Source organism: Panthera tigris, chromosome B2 (genome assembly GCF_018350195.1).
Source record: "Panthera tigris isolate Pti1 chromosome B2, P.tigris_Pti1_mat1.1, whole genome shotgun sequence".
Taxonomy (NCBI): Eukaryota; Metazoa; Chordata; class Mammalia; order Carnivora; family Felidae; genus Panthera; species Panthera tigris.
Genome location: NC_056664.1, coordinates 44,451,988 through 44,470,496, shown reverse-complemented (window position 1 = coordinate 44,470,496; position 18,509 = coordinate 44,451,988). Strand labels below are relative to the sequence as shown.

The 18,509-nt window shown below is 44.7% G+C and overlaps 1 protein-coding gene across 5 annotated transcripts in view; it reads left to right on the top strand.

Annotated features, from left to right (window-relative positions):
- The window catches only part of ADGRF5 (adhesion G protein-coupled receptor F5), a 98,195-nt gene extending 84,952 nt beyond the window's left edge, over positions 1–13,243 (top strand). For all 5 annotated transcript variants that reach the window (XM_042986517.1, XM_042986514.1, XM_042986516.1 and 2 more), the window contains 7 exons: positions 1,474–1,682; positions 3,723–3,902; positions 5,684–7,078; positions 8,628–8,669; positions 8,758–8,817; positions 9,662–9,746; positions 11,715–13,243. In XM_042986517.1, coding sequence (XP_042842451.1) covers positions 1,474–1,682; positions 3,723–3,902; positions 5,684–7,078; positions 8,628–8,669; positions 8,758–8,817; positions 9,662–9,746; positions 11,715–11,794 — 2,051 coding nt within the window. In that variant the 3' untranslated portion in view covers positions 11,795–13,243. The remainder of the gene's footprint in view (positions 1–1,473; positions 1,683–3,722; positions 3,903–5,683; positions 7,079–8,627; positions 8,670–8,757; positions 8,818–9,661; positions 9,747–11,714) is intronic.
- Positions 13,244–18,509: the final 5,266 nt, after the last annotated feature.

The following is an 18,509-nucleotide window of genomic DNA, read 5'->3' as shown; positions in this document are numbered from 1 at the left end:
GGGAGGCTAAGCACTGTACTGGGAAGTACACAGTATCTTTGAACTTTCAGCAAAGGAAAAGTGTCCCTATTAGGGCTACATGAAAAGAATCAATCTAAAAAATAGGCAACGATCTTTGTCATCCTTTGTCATCACTGGGCCAATATCACCCCACGTATTTTCAAGGTTGAAGGCCATGGTTTGTGGCCATTTCTGTAATGGCCCATGACCAAGAGCTCTCCTCAGGAGCATCAGAGAGGCAAGTGAATAAAGGATGGTCCTGGGCTTCTGCAAGAAGCAATCCCCTCCCCCAGAACCCTTCTCTGTAATAGCACCTCTGATATCCAAGGGATTCATAGCTCTATCACGAATCATGTTTGGGTTTACTTAGTGATTTGTGGTCATTTTCACGTGTATTGGTGACTGAGCCCTGGACATCAAAGTAGGAATTTAGAATTCCCCATCTCTCTGAGTCACTGTCCCCTGACCCTACTAAGCACACCTCTTCTTGGGGGGGTAACCAAGGCCACTTCTTCACTGTCCCCCATGCCGCATCTTCACCCAGGCATTGACATGTTTTACTGACTTATCTTTGTTCTTCTCCTCTTTCCTCATCCCAGGTGTGATTCCACTTCCTTTTCCTAGTAGAAACTACTTAGTACTTCAAGACTTTATACAATGACTGAGAACTTAATGCTAAATTTGTAAGTTCGTGAGAAAGGGATCTGCTCATCAGAGAATCAAGGTCCCCTGGAGATTAGAGGTTCTTCAACAAATGTCATTTTCCCATGCAAGTCTGGTCTTGAGTAGACACGAAAAGGAGTCACCACTAAGGGAAGCCAGAAGGAACAAATGTTTACAAATATTGCTTAGAATATTCAGGTCACGGGTGCCTGGAATTCCAACCATTAATTACATATTTGAATTAAGGCAGTGCGTCTCAACCTTGACTGCACACTGGAATCACCGGGGAAAGTTAAAAAACTGCCAATGTCTAAATCCCAGCCCAAGAGCTTCCTATATTTGAGCAGGAGTAAGACTGGACATTGGTATTTTCCAAGATCCCCAGGTGATTCTAATATGCCAAAGTTGAGAATCCCTTGGATTAGGCATTATGTTCCTGAAGATTCCTAGTAACTTGATTATCTCTTATCCAGATGAGCACACATTAAGCTCTCATTTTTCCATGCTTTAGATTTTACAGGCAGCGGAGAGAAGATTCCTGCGGACTGGAGATGGTGATGAGGCACAGAGGAAATAAGTTCTGTTAGGAAAAGCAAGTGCAGATTAAAGTCAGATTTGTGTTGAAAGCACAAAGAGGGGTTTTGAAAAGTCAGGTGCAAAATAAAAAAGTGGGTAACTCTGAAAAGGTCATTGAAAGCAAAGAAAAAAATGAATTCCAACATCAATATTCTACCTAGGCCTGACCCTATTTCGACTATCTTTTCTCCTCCTTTTCAAACAGTCCCTTTTATTTCCATGTTCCTAATGCAGGAGAGAACATCATGTGCCAAGATCCCATAATAGGTGTTGGGGAGCCTGGGAAAGTCATCCAGAAACTGTGCCAGTTCTCAAGTGTTCCCAGCAGCCCTGGAAGTCCCACTGGTGGGATCATAACGTACAAATGTGTAGGCTCCCAGTGGAAGGTGAAGAAGAATGACTGCATCTCTGCCCCAATAAATAGTCTTCTCCAGCTGGCCAAGGTGATCCTTAAATATTTGACTCCAAGCTCTTGTTGGGGAGATATTTCTAGCTTATCTTATTTCTCAGCAAATGGGCCTTGGGCTGGTTTGTGTTGCTCCCAAAGCGACTTTTACTTATTTATTTCCAAAGAAGATGCAAACCTAGAAATGCTTTACATTTTTCTTACACACAAATATGGAGACAACAAAATATGCATTCTGCCCTAGGACCAACTGTATACCTTTTTACCTTGACTTCTCAGTGCCTTGTTTCTATTACCTTGAAGGTGCAGGTAGAATTATCCTCTCTTACCGATCCCCTTTGAATAATCTTGATATCAAGCAAGTAGCTCTAATCTTTTCAGAAAAAGGAGAAACTTAAAAAATAAGGTTCATTGGTGCAAAAAATATATATACTTGGGCTTTATGCTTTTACAGGTCTGAGATTTCCTCAATCTTAGAGGGAACCCTATAGTAATGGGAGATGTAACTAGCCTGCCTCTCTTACCTAGAAGAGAGGTTACTGCCATATGGTAGGGAAAAATTTCTTTTCATCAAAATAAATGTGACCTCATACTGAAGTTGCTTAGAGTAGAGACTCGTAAAATGCAAATCCTAATGAATTACAATAAGTCAACATTGATGAGGCAACTAGTAGTTATACTTAGTGGTTATAATTAATGATATCATCAACCAAGTGGTTCCAAATGCTCTCACCATTGGAAGAAGAATTAAGGAAAAGGGGTAATATTGATTTGTGTCTCCTCTGATCATCTTCTGTCTCTTTTCTTGCCTGACACTAAATTCATTAAAATACCTACTAGGCACAAAGCATTATTGTAGGTGCTATCAGGGTAAAGAGACCAAATCAGAACTTGGTCTCTGATTTTCTAGAGAACATAATCCAGTTGAGTAGTTATATACACACTAATTTTGCTTAGGATAATCGGGAAAGGTCTGCTTGAAAAACTTGGCATCTGATTTGGGCCTTGATGAAGGATACATCAGTGATATGAATTTTCCTAATCAAGAAAGATAGAAATATTATAACTTGAACTCCCTGTTGGGCCCTGGTCCCAATTCTAGATACCTAGATACATTTTCAATGGAAAAGGGGCATGTTGGTCTATCATGCTTTATTTCATTTATCCATTCAATATATATTTATGGAATACCTACTATGCGCCAACCTATATGGCTTATGCTATGTGAGGCATTATAGGATATCAGAAGGAATATAACACATTTCATAATATTAAGGAGCTTATAATTTAATTGGAGAGATATTGAAATTAAAACACAAGATGACATTGTCACAAACAGAAATGTCACAAATGTAAAGTATGTAAAATAACAAACACTTATGCATTCAGAGGAAGATGCTCCCTTAGGTTGGAATACTCATCAAAGTTCTTTATGGAGGAGGTAGAATTTGAAATCTTTAATTATAAGTAGTTTAATTAATTGTGTCATTATAATATAGGTAGTTAGCTAATTAGAAAACAGAAGTGTGATCATTATAGATAGGGTGACCATATAATTTATCATCCGAACCAGGATGCATTTTGAAAACAAAAGAGGGCACTAGTAATCATTACACTGGGACAGCAGATATAAAACAGAACTGTCCCAGGAAAATTGGGATGGACAGTCACCCCTCCAATGGCCAGCAAGGTAAGCGATGAGAAAAAGCAGAGTGGCAACGTGGCTTCCATACAGACCACCAAGTGACGATTTACTCAATTTTAATCTAGTTGTCTAACAACCACATCTACTCTCCTTTTAAAAAAAAAAAAAAAAAAAAAAAACTAGTCATCAGGTTAACATGCGTTTTACTGTTCCCTTTCTATGTGTGAGGACTTACGTAATATTCTAGTCTGAATGGCACAAAGATTAAATTAAGAGATAAGTAAATTACCTTATAGGATGTACTTCTAGGAATGGAGAAAAGGAAACCATGGATGTAAGAGATTTTCATCATGGATGATAGATCAGCAGGATTTGATGACCAGACCAACCGGCAAGTTTTCCCTTTGTCTGTGTTGGCTTTTGTTTTACTAGGCTTTGATCAAGAGCCCCTATCAGGATGCGAAACTCCCGACGTACCTAAAGGATCTTTCTGTTAGCACAGGCAAGGTGAAACATGAAGTCAGCTCATTTCCTGGGAGCCTGGGAGCCATCATTAACATCCTTGATTTGCTCTCAACGGTTCCAACCCAAGTGAATTCAGAAATGATGACGGTGAGTTTGTCTGGGGCCTTACAGGAGCTTTGGGTCTCATCTTTTCACCCCCTGGGACGTGTAGTCAAGAAACATAACTACCCCTCCCCCACTGCAGCCCCTTCTTTGTCTTCTCCAGAAAAATACACTGGATATTAGGGTCAGGTAGCATGCTCTGCCAGCCGTGGCTGTTCGGGTCACAGGGAGTGTTTCTAGTATTCATTTGGGGCACTTAAGAAGATTTCTTTAGTGAATCCCCATCTTAGTTTCTTCATGAAAATAGAATGAATCTGTATCTGCTTCCTAAGAAAACCAGTCATTAAAGGTTTTCAGACTATGTACAAAGTGGGCGTCTCAGCGCTCTAGCACTGAACATGAACTTTGAAGCAGTCAAGGTTCCGAGAGGAAAGAAAATTCACCCAGGATTCAAGTGAAGAGTTCAAATGAAGAGGCTTTAATGAAAAAAAATACTTAAAGAGGTAAAACCAGGGATACAAAAAGGAAAGAATGGAAGACAGTACTACCCTGAGGACTAAAGGGGAAAGGAGGGGAAAGAGCGTAGCTACAGCAGAGGGAGAACTAAGCCTTAGAGGAGGAATCACGAGCGGTAGCAACAGAACCAGTACCACAGATGTGTTGAGGACAGCATGTGTGTAGGGGCGAGGGCGTGGCTGCGGTGGGTAGTGGGAAAATACATTTCCGCCTCTTTCTTCTCCCACCATCCCATCTCCTGCCAGTGCTCCGTGATGTGCAACCCAGCCGGAGGCATCTGGAAAGCAGCTTGGGCAACAAGGGTCCAAGGAGGTTATGTGGACCTCCTGGGGCTACAAGGAGCCCCAGGAGTTGCCACAAACTGGGTGGCTCACCATGACAGGAACTTATTCTCTCACAGATCTCAAAGCTAGCAGTCCGAAATCAAGGTGTCTGCCAGACCACGTTCTTTCTGAAGTCTCCAGTGGGGAGTCTTTCCCTGCCTCCTCCAGCTCCGTGTAGTTCCAGCATTCTTTGGCTTGCAGCTGCCTCATTACACCCTCCGAGTTTGTCTTCACATGGCCTTCTCCTCTTCCCTATTTGTCTTCTCCTCTTCTGTGTCTCAAAAGGATACTTGACATTGGAGTTAGGGCTCACCTAGCTACTCTGGGATGATTTCCTCTCGATACTTAATTACATCTGCAAAGACCCTTCCCCCAAAGAAGGTCACATTCACAGGGTCTGGGTATTGGGACAGATTATTCGGGGGGCCACCATTCGACGAACTACAAGGCTCATAGTTTCAGATTGAACAGAACGAGGCAAAGAAGGGCAAAGAAATTATATTGAGAGAAAGCACAAATGGAAAATGACAAGCCCGAGTTCATGGGAGAGAAAATCAAAATGTTCAGGAAAAAAAAAAAAAAAAAAGAATGATGCCTTTGCCAACAATTTGGTGCTCAGCATTGGAGAGGGTTTTTTGAAACTACTTTGCCCTTGCCGGTAAACTATCACCCTTTACAGGCTTGGGATTTAAAGGAAAATAAAACCACTAATCTCTCCCAGCCTGCTAAATTGGTCTCAGTGGGTGTTGGGGCTGACTCTTGGTAAATATTTAACAAAGTCTCACAGCCTTGGGGACACATCCTCTGCTAACTCCCTGTCGTAAGAAGGTGGGACACAGGTCCCTACAGCCTGCGAGGCCTCATTTTTCTCTTCTCCTTTCCTCTTACCTGTACCCATGCAACCAGTTTCCAGGGAGATGTTCTTTTTCCTCCCTTTTATGATTGAAAGAATTTGATTGGTCTGACCCCATGCCATGTCAATTACAGCACGTTCTGTCTACGGTTAACACAATTCTCAGCAAGCCCATCTTGAGTACGTGGAAGGTGGTACAACAGCAACAGACCAACCAGAGCTCACAGCTACTGGATTCAGTGGAAAGATTTTCCCGAGCATTACGGCCAGAAGATAGCACTGTTTTGTCCATCAACCAAACTAATGTGCAGATGAGGAGCGTGGTGATAAAACCTGGCCATCCAAAAGCCTACAAACAGAGCTTTGTTTTCTCAGACTCAGACCTGTGGGGTAATGTGGCCATTGAAAACTGCCAGCTGGGAAACCTGCAGCGAGATTCATCTATTGTCACTGTGGCTTTTCCAACTCTCAAAACCATCCTCGCCCAAGATGTTCCAGGAAAGAATTTTGCGAACAGCTTAGTGATGACAACCACCGTCAGCCACAATATAACTTTGCCATTCAGTATCTCAATGACTTTTAAGAACATCAACCCTTCAGGTGCGGTACCGCGATGTGTCTTCTGGAATTTCGACCTTGCCAACCACACAGGGGGGTGGGACAGCAGTGGGTGTTACGTGAACAAAGTCGATGAGGACAGCGTCTCCTGCGTCTGTGACCACCTAACGTCGTTCTCCATCCTCATGTCCCCTGACTCTCCGTACCCTGGTTCTCTCCTGGAAATACTACTGGACATCATTTCCTACATTGGTTTGTGCTTTTCCATCTTGAGTTTGGCAGCCTGTCTAGTCGTGGAAGCCGTGGTGTGGAAATCAGTGACCAAGAACCGGACTTCCTATATGCGCCACATCTGCATAGTGAACATCGCCGCCTCCCTTCTGGTGGCTGACAGCTGGTTCATTGTAGCCGCTGCCATTCATAACCATTATCACCCACTCAACGAGACAGCCTGTGTGGCCGCCACCTTCTTTATCCACTTTTTCTACCTCAGTGTCTTTTTCTGGATGCTGACTCTGGGCCTCATGCTCTTTTACCGCCTGGTTTTCATCCTGCATGACACAAGCAAGTCCATTCAGAAGACTATTGCCTTTTCTCTTGGCTATGGCTGCCCTCTGGTCATCTCGGTCATCACAGTGGGGGCCACCCAGCCCCAAGAAGTCTACACGAGGAAGAATGCCTGCTGGCTCAACTGGGAGGATACCAAGGCCCTGCTGGCCTTCGTCATCCCAGCACTGATCATCGTGGTGGTGAACATGACCATCACGATTGTGGTCATCTCCAAGATCCTGAGACCTTCCATCGGGGACAAGCCAAGCAAGCAGGAGAAGAGTAGTCTGTTTCAGATCAGCAAGAGCATTGGGGTCCTCACGCCGCTCTTGGGGCTCACCTGGGGATTTGGTCTTGCCACTGTGTTCCAAGGAAGCAATGCTGTGTTCCATATCATATTCACTCTCCTCAATGCCTTTCAGGTAAGTTCCACTCTACAGGGCTCTCAGGAAGTATCTGTCCTGGTGGGACAAATTAATGATAGCAACACAAACAGGGGTAGGAATGGGGAAGGATTTTAGTTCAGAGCCCTAAAGAGAAGTAATTACAAGCACTCGGTGATATAGAATGGACACATTCCTCAGCTCCCATGGAACCTCATACCTCTTATCACTGGTATTATAATTTAGTTGCATGCATGACTCTCTTTGAAAAGCCCTGATAATACACGTAAGAGGAAAGTCCCTTCCCTACACAGGATTTTGCTATTTATCCAACATTATCAGGATGCCACCTATGATCTCCTAATTGAAAATACCACTATAAAACCAAGTAATCTCTCCAGTTAAATTTCTACAAGCATTAAATGAACTCTATCTTTGTGGGGCCAGGGATAACCTCTATCTCACTTATCGCTGTATCCCTAGTAGTACCTAAAAAAGAACTTGACCCAGAGTAGGTGCTCGATAACCATCTGCTAAATAAAATGAGTGCTATGTACCACATAGTAAGTTCCCTAGAAACATTTGCTGAAGAAGGAAGAATGAATGTCCTATGTAAGGTAAACATTCTGCTGTATTATACTAAAATGAAAAAGACACACTCTTGGGGTGCCTGGGTGGCTCAGTCGGTTAGACGTCCAACTCTTGGTTTCAGCTCAGGTCACGATCTCACAGTTTCGTAAGTTCGAGCCCCACATTGGGCTCTGCACTGTCAGTGCAGAGCCCGCTTGGGATTCCCTGTCTCCCTCTCTCTCTGCCCCTCCCTCCACTCGTGCTGTCTCTGTCTCTCCCAAAATAAATAAATAAACTTAAAAAAAAAAGACACACTCTTTGCTTTCCCATAGCACATAGCACATAGCACATAAATAACTATAATATAAGTCCAATTGTTAGAAGAACTTTAGCAGAGGTACAGACAACAAGCGTTTGGAGCACAAGGAAGGCAATGCTTAATTCTGATTCAACCAGTAGATGGGTGGTAAGCATAGGTCCTCACGAGCTGGTGAGGGGGCAGTGGGTCTGGAGGTGAAGTTGAGACATTGCCCCGATGCTCATGCCAGATCCTAACTTCTGCTAGGCCCATGGCCTCAAACTATATGGCTCATATCTAATGAAGTTTATAGTATGGCTTGACTACAAGGGATTGATAATGTCACCCCATGCTCCAGGTCTTCATCACAATTATGTGAACCCTACGGAGACGTAAGAGATGTACTTAACAGCATAGCCAATAGGACCTCCAGTTCACAAAGGGGCGGGGATAAGGAAATAGAATGATATCCTTATAACATTATAACATTTAAGGTCTCTTAGTGTGGACCTACTGAATCCCTTTGAACATTATTATCTACCAGACCCATTCCATAAACACAGAAGTGGGAAGACGTAGTACGAATTCATTGCCAGGGTAACAATACTTCCTATGTTGCCGGACAATAGAACACGATTAAAATCGTATTGAATTATAATCATAATTTTAAACCATAAAATCATAAGATTAAAATGTACTTCCTGCCAATTCTTTTTTCAGGGGCTATTCATTTTACTCTTTGGGTGCCTCTGGGATCAGAAGGTAAGAACAATCACAGTTTCGTGCTCCCAGAAAAGTCCAGTGTTTGTGGCATGTTGAACTTACCAGGGCTTCCTTTAAACAATTGCAGGTGCAGGAAGCCTTGCTGAAGAAGTTTTCACTGTCAAGATGGTCTTCACAGCACTCAAAGGCAAGTCCTTCCTTTGCAGGGACTTTGGCAGACCCTTCCCTCTCCACAGCCTGATTCACCATAGATCATTCCACTGCTTGTGCGTCTCACCTGATTCTGCCTATTAAAGTCAGCCACGGAGCTTTCACTAAGATGCTGTCCCACATCTTTAAGTAGGGATCAGGTAGCACAGACAATACCAGCTGGAGGTCAAAAATCCAAGTTCAGTGCGAAACAAGAAGTTTTCTGGGGACATTGAAGACAATAGAGAACAGAATGTGAGGAATAACGCAGAGATTGTTGGTAGTTCGTTTTGGAAAATAACGATTGCGCTCAGGGTTGACTGTTTTCACACGTCAGAAGACACTAAACCCTATAGAACAGTAAAACACATATTTGAAAGTTATTTTCCTAATTCTGGTGAGAGTCCGATGTTTCAAGGTGGCCCTCCTACTTGATTTGCTTGAACTTGAAATTCATGCTCTTTCAGGCTCACTTTCAAGCGGAATGAGAGATGCAGGCAGTGACCACTAGAGGGCAGCAAACAAACCATCAGAGAGAATCAAAAGAGGGCTTTGGTGGAGCGCCTGGGTGGCCCAGTCAGTTGAGCGTCAGGCTTTGGCTCAGGTCATGATCTCACAGTTTGTGAGTTCGAGCCCCGCATCCGGCTCCGTGCTGACAGCGCGGAGCCTGGAGCCTGCTTCGGAGTCTGTGCCTCCCTCACTCTCCCCGACTCATGCTATACCTCTTTCTCTCTCAGGAATAAATAAACGTTAAAAAAAAAAAAAAAAACTAAAAAAAAGAGGAATCAAAACAGGGCTTTGGTTTAACATTTGCTTGCTAATTGTCTTTTTTTCTTTTTCAGTCAACATCCCTCAGTTCATCTACACCAGTATTTTCTATGAGTTCTCCGATATCAAGAAGATTTAACAATTTGTTTGGTAAGACAGGTACGTAGTGACTTCTAGCTCACTCCCTGGGGTACTTAGTTTGGGTTGACTTGAGCAAATTTGCCCTGATGCGGACTCTCACACCCCTACTTTCCCACTTCATGGCGTTTACCATGAACAGCCTCATTTGGGCCAGAGGTTAAATACAGGAACTCGCTTCTATTTCCCAAACCACCAGCAGGTTGTAGAGAGAGCAACTGCCTTCAGCGGGCAACTGATAATAACTTAAAAAGGATAAGATTTGGAGAATCTAGACAAGCCTGTGGAGAGCTGTCAAAACTGTATCCACCACAAAAGTGGGAACTGTAAATTGCTAGCCTTGTCAAATGCGGAGTTCATTGCTATTCGCGTTAAATAAGAATAGGCAGGTCATGTTTATGGGTTAAGGCACGGCAAAAAAATATATTTAGAAAACTACTACAGTTTCACATGCTGTGGATTTCTTTTCCCTTTTTTTTCTTTTTTTTGGGGGTGGGGGGAGTGTGGTTGTTTTACATGTGGGCATGTATAAAACCGTGCATGCATAGAGGAGGAATCACCCAAGTTAGCTATTCTATTAGAAACATGCACAGTTAAATTGCTACCTTGGAGGTATAAAATCAATAATGTGAATGACTTTAAGCAATGGGTCTCAGCTAGTCTGGCAAGTTGAAACCTCTGCCCGCTATGCCCCTACCCCCAGGAAAATAAGCACCAAAACTCCTTCCAGCTTCTTGAAACTGAACAGATCTCACAAATGCCGAATCTAGAAAAGCGTCATTATTCCAGACTAAGGCTCTTCCTATATAATCAATTGAGAATGCCTACCATTTGTTAAAACTCCGGAGGACTTGGGTGTTTTTTTGCTTCGACCTGATGCGTTACTCATGAAACCGGAGGACCTTCACTTGCGATTTTGCAAGTCACCGATGGCAGCTGGTGTGAAATTATCAAATCTTCAGGGTGTAGTACAACCACTGCACTTGGCCAGCACTGTCGCTGGAACGTGTTGACCATTCGCGCTCGGGTTAAAACTCTGCGAAATGATTCTACCGAATCAGAATGACACAATATGCAAGGCCGATAAAATGTGCTCTTTGATTTTGAATCAGTCAGGTCAAAGGTGGAGTTGGGTCTCTGCTCCTGAGGTCCCAGGGCCTGAGATTTCCAGTCACTGCCATTCAATGACCCCTCGAAGGTCATTAACGCAGCGCCCTACTGGCCTACCTGAGGGTCCCGTAATCACTGTAACTTTGGTTTATGTTGTCAGCAGCCGCGCAGGGCCCCCCAGGCAGTGATGGAAACCTTGTTAGCAGTGGCAGCTCACCAGTCTGATGGTAGGGTAGGCACTGTGTCCCCTCCTTGCCCAACACCACCCTCACTCGCCCTGTGCTCAGTCCCCGCCTCCCGCTGACACCAGCCCCTGTGGTTGCTCCGTGGCTGCCCCCTCAGCTGCACTTTCATTAGCATCCCCTGACTTCTGCTTCTTTCCCAGTCCTGTCTTTTCTTCCCTTGTAATTTTCCCCTTTCTTTTCTTGTTCCCCTTCCCTGCCCCCAACCGCCACCCTCACCTTTCAGCTCAGCCTCTGGCTCCCTCCCAAGTCACTCCCAAGACCTTCCCAAGTCACTCCAACCCCAGGGGGCCAGGGAGGTTCCCTCACACAGATGTCCCCAGGCCCGTGCATGTGGTGGCATGTGGAGGGCTGCCCAGAGTTCGTATCTCCCTGGCCTTTGTAGAAATCTGGCTGCTGGTTTGATGTGAAGCAGTTAGCGCTTGTCTCGTGGGCTGCCGCGCATGCTTGAGAACAACAGCTTTGTTCTCTGGCACTTCTGGGTCCTGGGAGGAGGGCAGGCATGGGTGTGTTTCCAGGCATGGCCGAGCTTCCCTGGCTCTCGGGCTAGAACTCCCCTTGGGCCATTAGGAGGGGCTCACACCACAGTGATCAGGAAATCTTGTCCTTAAGGCCGAGCTGCTGCTCTGTTTTTCAGGCACGTACAATGTCTCCACCCCAGAAACAACCAGCTCATCCCTGGAAAATACATCCAGTGCTTACTCGTTGCTCAACTAACAACAGGAAAATCCACCCATACGACTCCTTAAAGGACAGTGGATGCGCTCTGAAAAAAGTCCTTCCAAAGCCACGGGTAAACTGTTTTCTCCACAGGCTTCCTGGAGCGGATGCTGAAGAGACTGTTTCATTAGGGGAAGAAGCTTTCTTTCATAAGGACGGACTCAAAGTCATTGTTAAGTTTATTTGCTGCCCCACCCCAACCTCTTGTGTGATACTAAATGTGTATAGTATTTAAGTGAAACTCAAGTCCCCCGAGGCCCAATTTCCCTGTCTGTATTGTAAAATAGAATTTCAAAGAGGCATTGTTCCTTTTCACACGTTGGACACAAAAATAAGCTTTCCTAGGTACAAGGCTAATACTTAGGAACTACTTCAGTGAATTCTAAGAAGAAAGGAAGGAAGGAAGGAAGGAAACAGGAAAAAAGAAAAAGATAGAGAAAAACATTAAAAACTGCATTACTTGTTAATTACATGTTAATGTAATTATTCAGACACTGCCACATGGAGAATACAAAAATGGCTCAAAACGGAAACTGAAATAAGTCAGGGGGAAAGTCTGGTATCTTCCTGGTATTTTCTTAGCTACGAGAGAGGGACAGAGAGAGAGAGAAAAAAAAAAAAAAGGACAGTGGGAAAAGACAGGGAGGAAATTGTAACATGCAGATGCTTTCAAGTGGATAATAATATTTATAAGAAATGCATGGAAGGAGATGTAATTCTCCTGATGCTAAACACACACACAGATGCTATTAGTTCGTGCTAAGGTTTGAGCTCAGTGGACCGAGTAGGCAGAGGAAGCGTGATTGAGGCTCTTTATTAGATCCCAGCAGACCCAACGGCTAATTGCATCTTCTAAAGTTTATCGGGAAAAGCCTTACATGTTGGTTTATTCCACTTTTTTGAAGGCCAAAAATATATTTTTTTATATCCATCACTTGCCAAATGTGATATAATGTGATATAAGTGTGATATATTGCACTGAAAACAGATCCCACCTGTCATATACTGTATTTAACAGCTTTAACCAGGTACTTCTCTGGGCACAATAGAATAGATTTTAATAATCGTATGGCACGGTTTATTGTTCCTGTTGTTGCTACCGTGGATTTCGTGGCCCTTGGTGTGTTGTATAGCTCCCTATGCATTAGCTCTTTCAGTGCTTGAGTTCCGAGACCAATATACGTTAAGAGTTTTGCATTGTCTAACTTGTGTTTATTCCGACTACTTGGCAATCTTCTGGAAAGAAGTTTTACAGCTGGCTCAGTCTATGCTCCTAATGACCCTTTACCTCAGTGAGCAGATGGTGGAGGTTTGCACCCAAGGAGGTGATTGTTTATGAATTAGGTGCAGGTGTGTGTGTTTCTCGTGCTGTGTGCATTTCATAAAAATACAACTGTTATTCAAATCGCATCCATATTAAAGTCGGCTATAGCCACAGCAACCATACGTTCCAAAGTGAAGTCTGATCGCAGAGAGAGAGCAAAACACAATAAGCACGTGAGGCTCCTCGGGAAATGTGGGCTGCGTGGTCTTCGTAAGGGCTGAGAACCAAAACAGGCCTCACCATCAGGAAGGTAGGAACCAAGAGGCTGTGACACAGAAACCGTTTATTTACTGAGTTCCGAAAGGAACTCAAGGGTTGCAAGGGTTTCTTTTTAATATTTTAACTCTTTGACATCCCTTCTTTTTATTTGTAGTTTAAAACTCTTACTTCTGCCTCTCTGTTCTTCATGGGGAGAAGGAGGTGGGACAGATAGAAGTCCCAATCACGTTTCAAGTAAATGAGCTCTTCATTTCTACGTGTTCCCAAATGGTGTAGACCTCTACTCCCATGCTTGCCTGGAAATGGTCACAAAGGAAATGATTCAGCTATACAATTCTCCAGGAATGGTCACCTCTGGGCAGAGCTCAGTCCTGAGGAGACAGCGCCGGAGGCTAGGCTCCAGGATGGATGGAAGGAGAATTAGAGATCGTAATGGCTTTGCCGGGGCTGGTTCCTGTAGTAATGGCAGGGATGATCGAGGCTTGGTTATGTAGTACAACATGTGAGCATGGCCATCGTGACATGATCAGCCAAGGAAAGCATAGCACTCAGGGGGCGTTCAAAAACACAACGGGACAAGAAACATAGAACTTCCCCCCACGTCAGCAGGGATAACCTTGGGAATCATTGTGTTCATGGGAGAGAGCCTCCATAATGGCAGGAACCTTTGCAGAGTTCCATAGGATGTGGCTTTGGCCCTTTGCCCACATGCATTCACTGGAGCACGTTCCCTTACGCCCAACACACACACATGTGTGTGCGTGCACTTTCCACCTTTCAAGCCACAATACCAGATCCAAATTCCAGAAAGCCTACGAAAAAAAAAAAAAAAAAAAAAATTAGAGCGACACTTGCTGGTTTTCTGCCCAACTGCAAGATACATAGTTCAACCGCTGCGGTTTGCCAAGATTATCCTAAAATAAACAATAGAATTCAAAATTGTAAGAGAGAGCAGCCCACGAATCTGGAAGGCCTATGGAAGCGGGAGCCCCACCAGGCCCTGCGTTCACTAGTTTTCAGTCAGCAAGGATTGCAAGGGTTTGGCAGCAGATTTCTGAGGACGAGGGAGAAGGAATGTTGGCTCTGATGGGGCAAAGTGGGATGTGTGGTCCACTCAGCTCCCATAGTGTCTAGTGTTTCCCATGTTCCTGACCTCCCTCAGTGGGTAAAGTTCCATGGGCCAGGACTTGCTTGCATTAAGGGCCTTCTGGTAAGTCAGTTTCTTGCAAAGGGACCTGTGCTAATACTTCAGAGGTTGTGAGGTCAGAGCAGTCACAAATAGCAATTATTTGTGAATAATTCGGGCACCTGGGTGGCTCAGTTGGTTAAGCGTCTAACGCAGGTCATGATCTCACAATGTGTGAGATCGAGCCCTGCTGACAGTGCAAAGCCTGCTTGGGATTCTCTCTCCCCTTCTCTCTTTGCCTCTCTCTCTCTTCCTCCCTCTCAAAATGAATAAATAAACTTGAAAAAAAAAAGGCAAATGAGAAATTAAAATAAACTATGGAAATATTCTCTGGGAATATTGGTAACACATCACGTCTTGAATGACCCATGTGGCTACTCTCCTCCCCCCCTCCCCGCCCCGCCCATCTCTTATATATGGACAAAGAGGTAAATAAACACCCATGGGGTTTTCAGGATAGAAGTTGCTAAGAAACTGAGAAACGCTGGGAAGTGGGACACCTGGGTGGCCCGGTCGGTTAAGGGCCTGACTCTTGATTTTGGGCTCAGGTCGTGATCTCACAGTTTGTGACATCGAGCCCCATGTCGGGCTCTGTGCTGACAGTGCGGAGTCTGCTTGGGATGCTCTCCCTCCCTCTCCCCTGTGCATGCCTGCTTTCCCTTTCTAAATAAATAATGAATGAATGAATGAATGAATTTTAAAAAAAGAAACACTGGCAAGTGATAGCGTTTTATGGTTTGTGTAGAGAACGGCAGAGAGATCAGGGTTGGAAGGCTAAAAAAAAAAAAAAAAAAAAGTGACGTGGAGAGGAGGAAGCCGACAGTGACCAGTAAGTGCAGAAGCAGGGGAGGGAGTTATTCTGAGGTGAGAGGAAAGGAAAGTCACAACCGATTTTGAGGAGACCAAAAGGAAGCAAGTCTAGTCACAGAAATCCCGTGTAGGCGAAATGCATTTTATTTGTGGCGTGGGAAGTTGATGTCAAAGGGCACTCTGCATCCCAAAGAGCATCGGTGACACAGGCCAGGGGAAGGCTGATTCCCTGAGTGTCCAAAATAAAGGAGGGGCTTACGGTGGAGATTTATCTTCCTTGTGTTAATGTTTAAAAGGCCATGGAAATCGTGTCTCATCATTTGAAAACCGTTAGCTCTGAAACGAGATTCTATAGGTTTCTAATATTATGACTGGGGATATTAAATCGGGTCACAATAGTGTGTCGGCAAACTCTATGTGGGCTTTCCATGCTTGTAACAGGAAAATACCCAGCGAGGTCTCCTGGAACTCCCTTTATACAGATTGTCTGCTCTTTCGCAGTAGGTCAGTGCTGCGGTCTCAGGCTCCCCCACCGGAAATCCAACCAGAATTTAACTCCATTCTCCAGGCTTGGGGTGGGGGGCTCCCAGAAGCTCCCAGCAGAGCTCCATTGGCTGACAGCACGGACGTCTCCCATCACACCAGCCATACCCCGATGCAGCGTGTGAATCCTGGAGGCTTACGGAGGGCTTAAACACGGGACCTTGAAGTAAAGCTCTCAGCACCCAACTAAACAAATATCTATTCTAACAGTTGTGTGTGGCTTGGTTGGAATTTTCACCCACAGCTGAAAACAGCGTCCCATGAGTTCTGTTAGCAACAGGTATTTCTGCAACATGGGCCCATATGCCCTGTATTAATATTCTATTGGGGTGTAACATGTTACCGTAAACTTAGAGGCTTAAAACAGCACTCGCCTTGTTATCGCATGGTTTCTGTGGGCCAGGAGTCTGGGCACGGCTTAACTAGGTCCTCTGTTCAGGGTCTTCCCAGGCTGACCTCAAGCTGTCAGCCGGGGCTGTGGATTCATCTGAACGTTGGGCTTCTCCTCCAAGTTCATCGGTTGTTCGGTGGAATTCGTTCTTTACAGTTATAGGATTGAGGCCTTCGGCATCTAGAGGTGTCCTGCCATTCCCTGCCGTATGGCCTTCTCCACAACATGGTCGTTTGCTTCTGTAAAGTCAGCAGGAGGACTTCTGTACTGCTTCGAATCTCCCTGGCTCCTTCAGTTTCTGATCCTAGACCCTCTTTTAAAGGACTCACCTGATTAGGTCAGGCCCACCCGCGATAATCACCCTCGTGATTAATTCAAAGTCAGGTGATTAGGGGCCTTGATTACCTCTGCAAAATCCCTTCACCTTTGCCACATAATGGAATCTAGTCGTGGGAGTGATATCATATTTACAGGTCCTGATCAGTTAATGGGGGAGTATCACACGAGATATTTCATCAGATTGTTTAAACAAGCAAACAACATTAAGGACCCAACACTACTCTGTAGATTCTCTCTGAGGCATTAGCTGTGGATATGTGACCTGAAAATGTTTCTTTATCCATATCAGTAATCACACTTTACAGGGTCTCTCTGGCAGTGTCAGTAATAAAGCTCTTGTGACTCAAGTATTTCAATGTCGGGGCATCTGGGTGGCTCAGTCAATTGAGCATCTGACTTCGGCTCAGGTCACGGTCTCACAGTTCGTGGGTTCGAGCCCCACGTCGGGTTCTGTGCTGACAGTTCAGAGCCTGGAGCCTGCTTCAGATTCTGTGTCTCCCTCTCTCTCTGCCCCTCCCCTACTCATTCTCTCTCTCTCAAAAATCAACATAAAAAAAATTTTTAAAAATTAAAATAAAGCCAAAGTGTTCCTCCTGTGCTGGGCACTTTGTCGTCCTTCAAGGCTCCCCGTGCAGTGATGACACTGGGAGCCTGTCGTTCACATCCAGGACTGGGAACATCTCGTCCTCCATAAACCCCTAGATCTCTCATAGGCTCTTACGGGTCACAGCAACTTGTCTGGAGTTTCCTGCTCTTTTGCACCGAGTTTTTTCCTTTGCAAGAAAACGCATACATCTTCCAGAAGGAAGATTGTTTATTTTTGTGTTTTGAAGATTTCCCCCCGCCCCAGCTTTACGACGTTTATACTTTCTTCATATAAACAGGAAGAAAAGCAGGCTTTCTATGAACACTTTATGTGAACATGAACGCAGCTTCCTTTGAACTATTCGGTAACACCTTGTACGCTGCGTTGTCTAGAGGAACTAGAACGTGAGAATTTTGAACTTTTAGCAGTCCAGTTACAAAAAGGGGACTAGGTAAAATTAATTGCGATAATGCTTTTATGTTACTGAGTATATCCCAAATGCTGTCGTTTCCAGATGTCATTGATGCAAATGTGTTAATGAGACATTTTACATTCCTTTCTCTCTTTTTTGTACTAAGTGTTGAAATGCCAGTGTGATCTCACACTAACCAAATGGCTCAGCCATATTTCAAGTGTTCAACAGCCACCCGTCTCTAGAGGCTACTTCATTGGACAACGCAGCTTTAGAGCATAAACCAGAGACAAAGGCTTTCTGCTATTCTGCCTTGTGTATGCCAACAGGAAGGCAGCAGCATGAATTTAAAGAAAACCTGCACCACACCACCCGTGCTGGTCTGTGCAGAGACCCTGCACACATTGGGGCAGGGGGGAGGGGGCAGAGCTCCATAAGGCCCCAAACACCTCTCTTCCCTATCACCCCCGCCCCTCCAAGTTGGCCTGAAAGCCACACCATTCAAAACTCCCCTCCGAGACTTGTGACAAGCATGGGGCATTTGCCTCCGAAAATCACAGCTCTGGGGTGCCTGGGCGGCTCAGGCGGTTAAGTGCCCGACTCCTGATTTCCGCTCCGGTCATGATCTCATGGTTCATGAGCTCAAACCCTGGATCAGGCTCCACACTGACAGCTTGGAGGCTGCTTGGGATTCTCTCTCTCTCTCTCTCTCTCTCTCTCTCTCTCCCTCTCTCTCTGCCCTTCCCCACTCCTGTCTCTCCAAATAAATAAATAAATAAATAAACTAAAAAAAAAAAAAAAAAACAAATCACAGTTACACCTCTTCCTTAGGAAGGAGGAAGTGTCTGGAACCTCCATCAGCCTTCTTTCTTGGGGAAGGAGCTTGCCGTCTCGTCAGTATG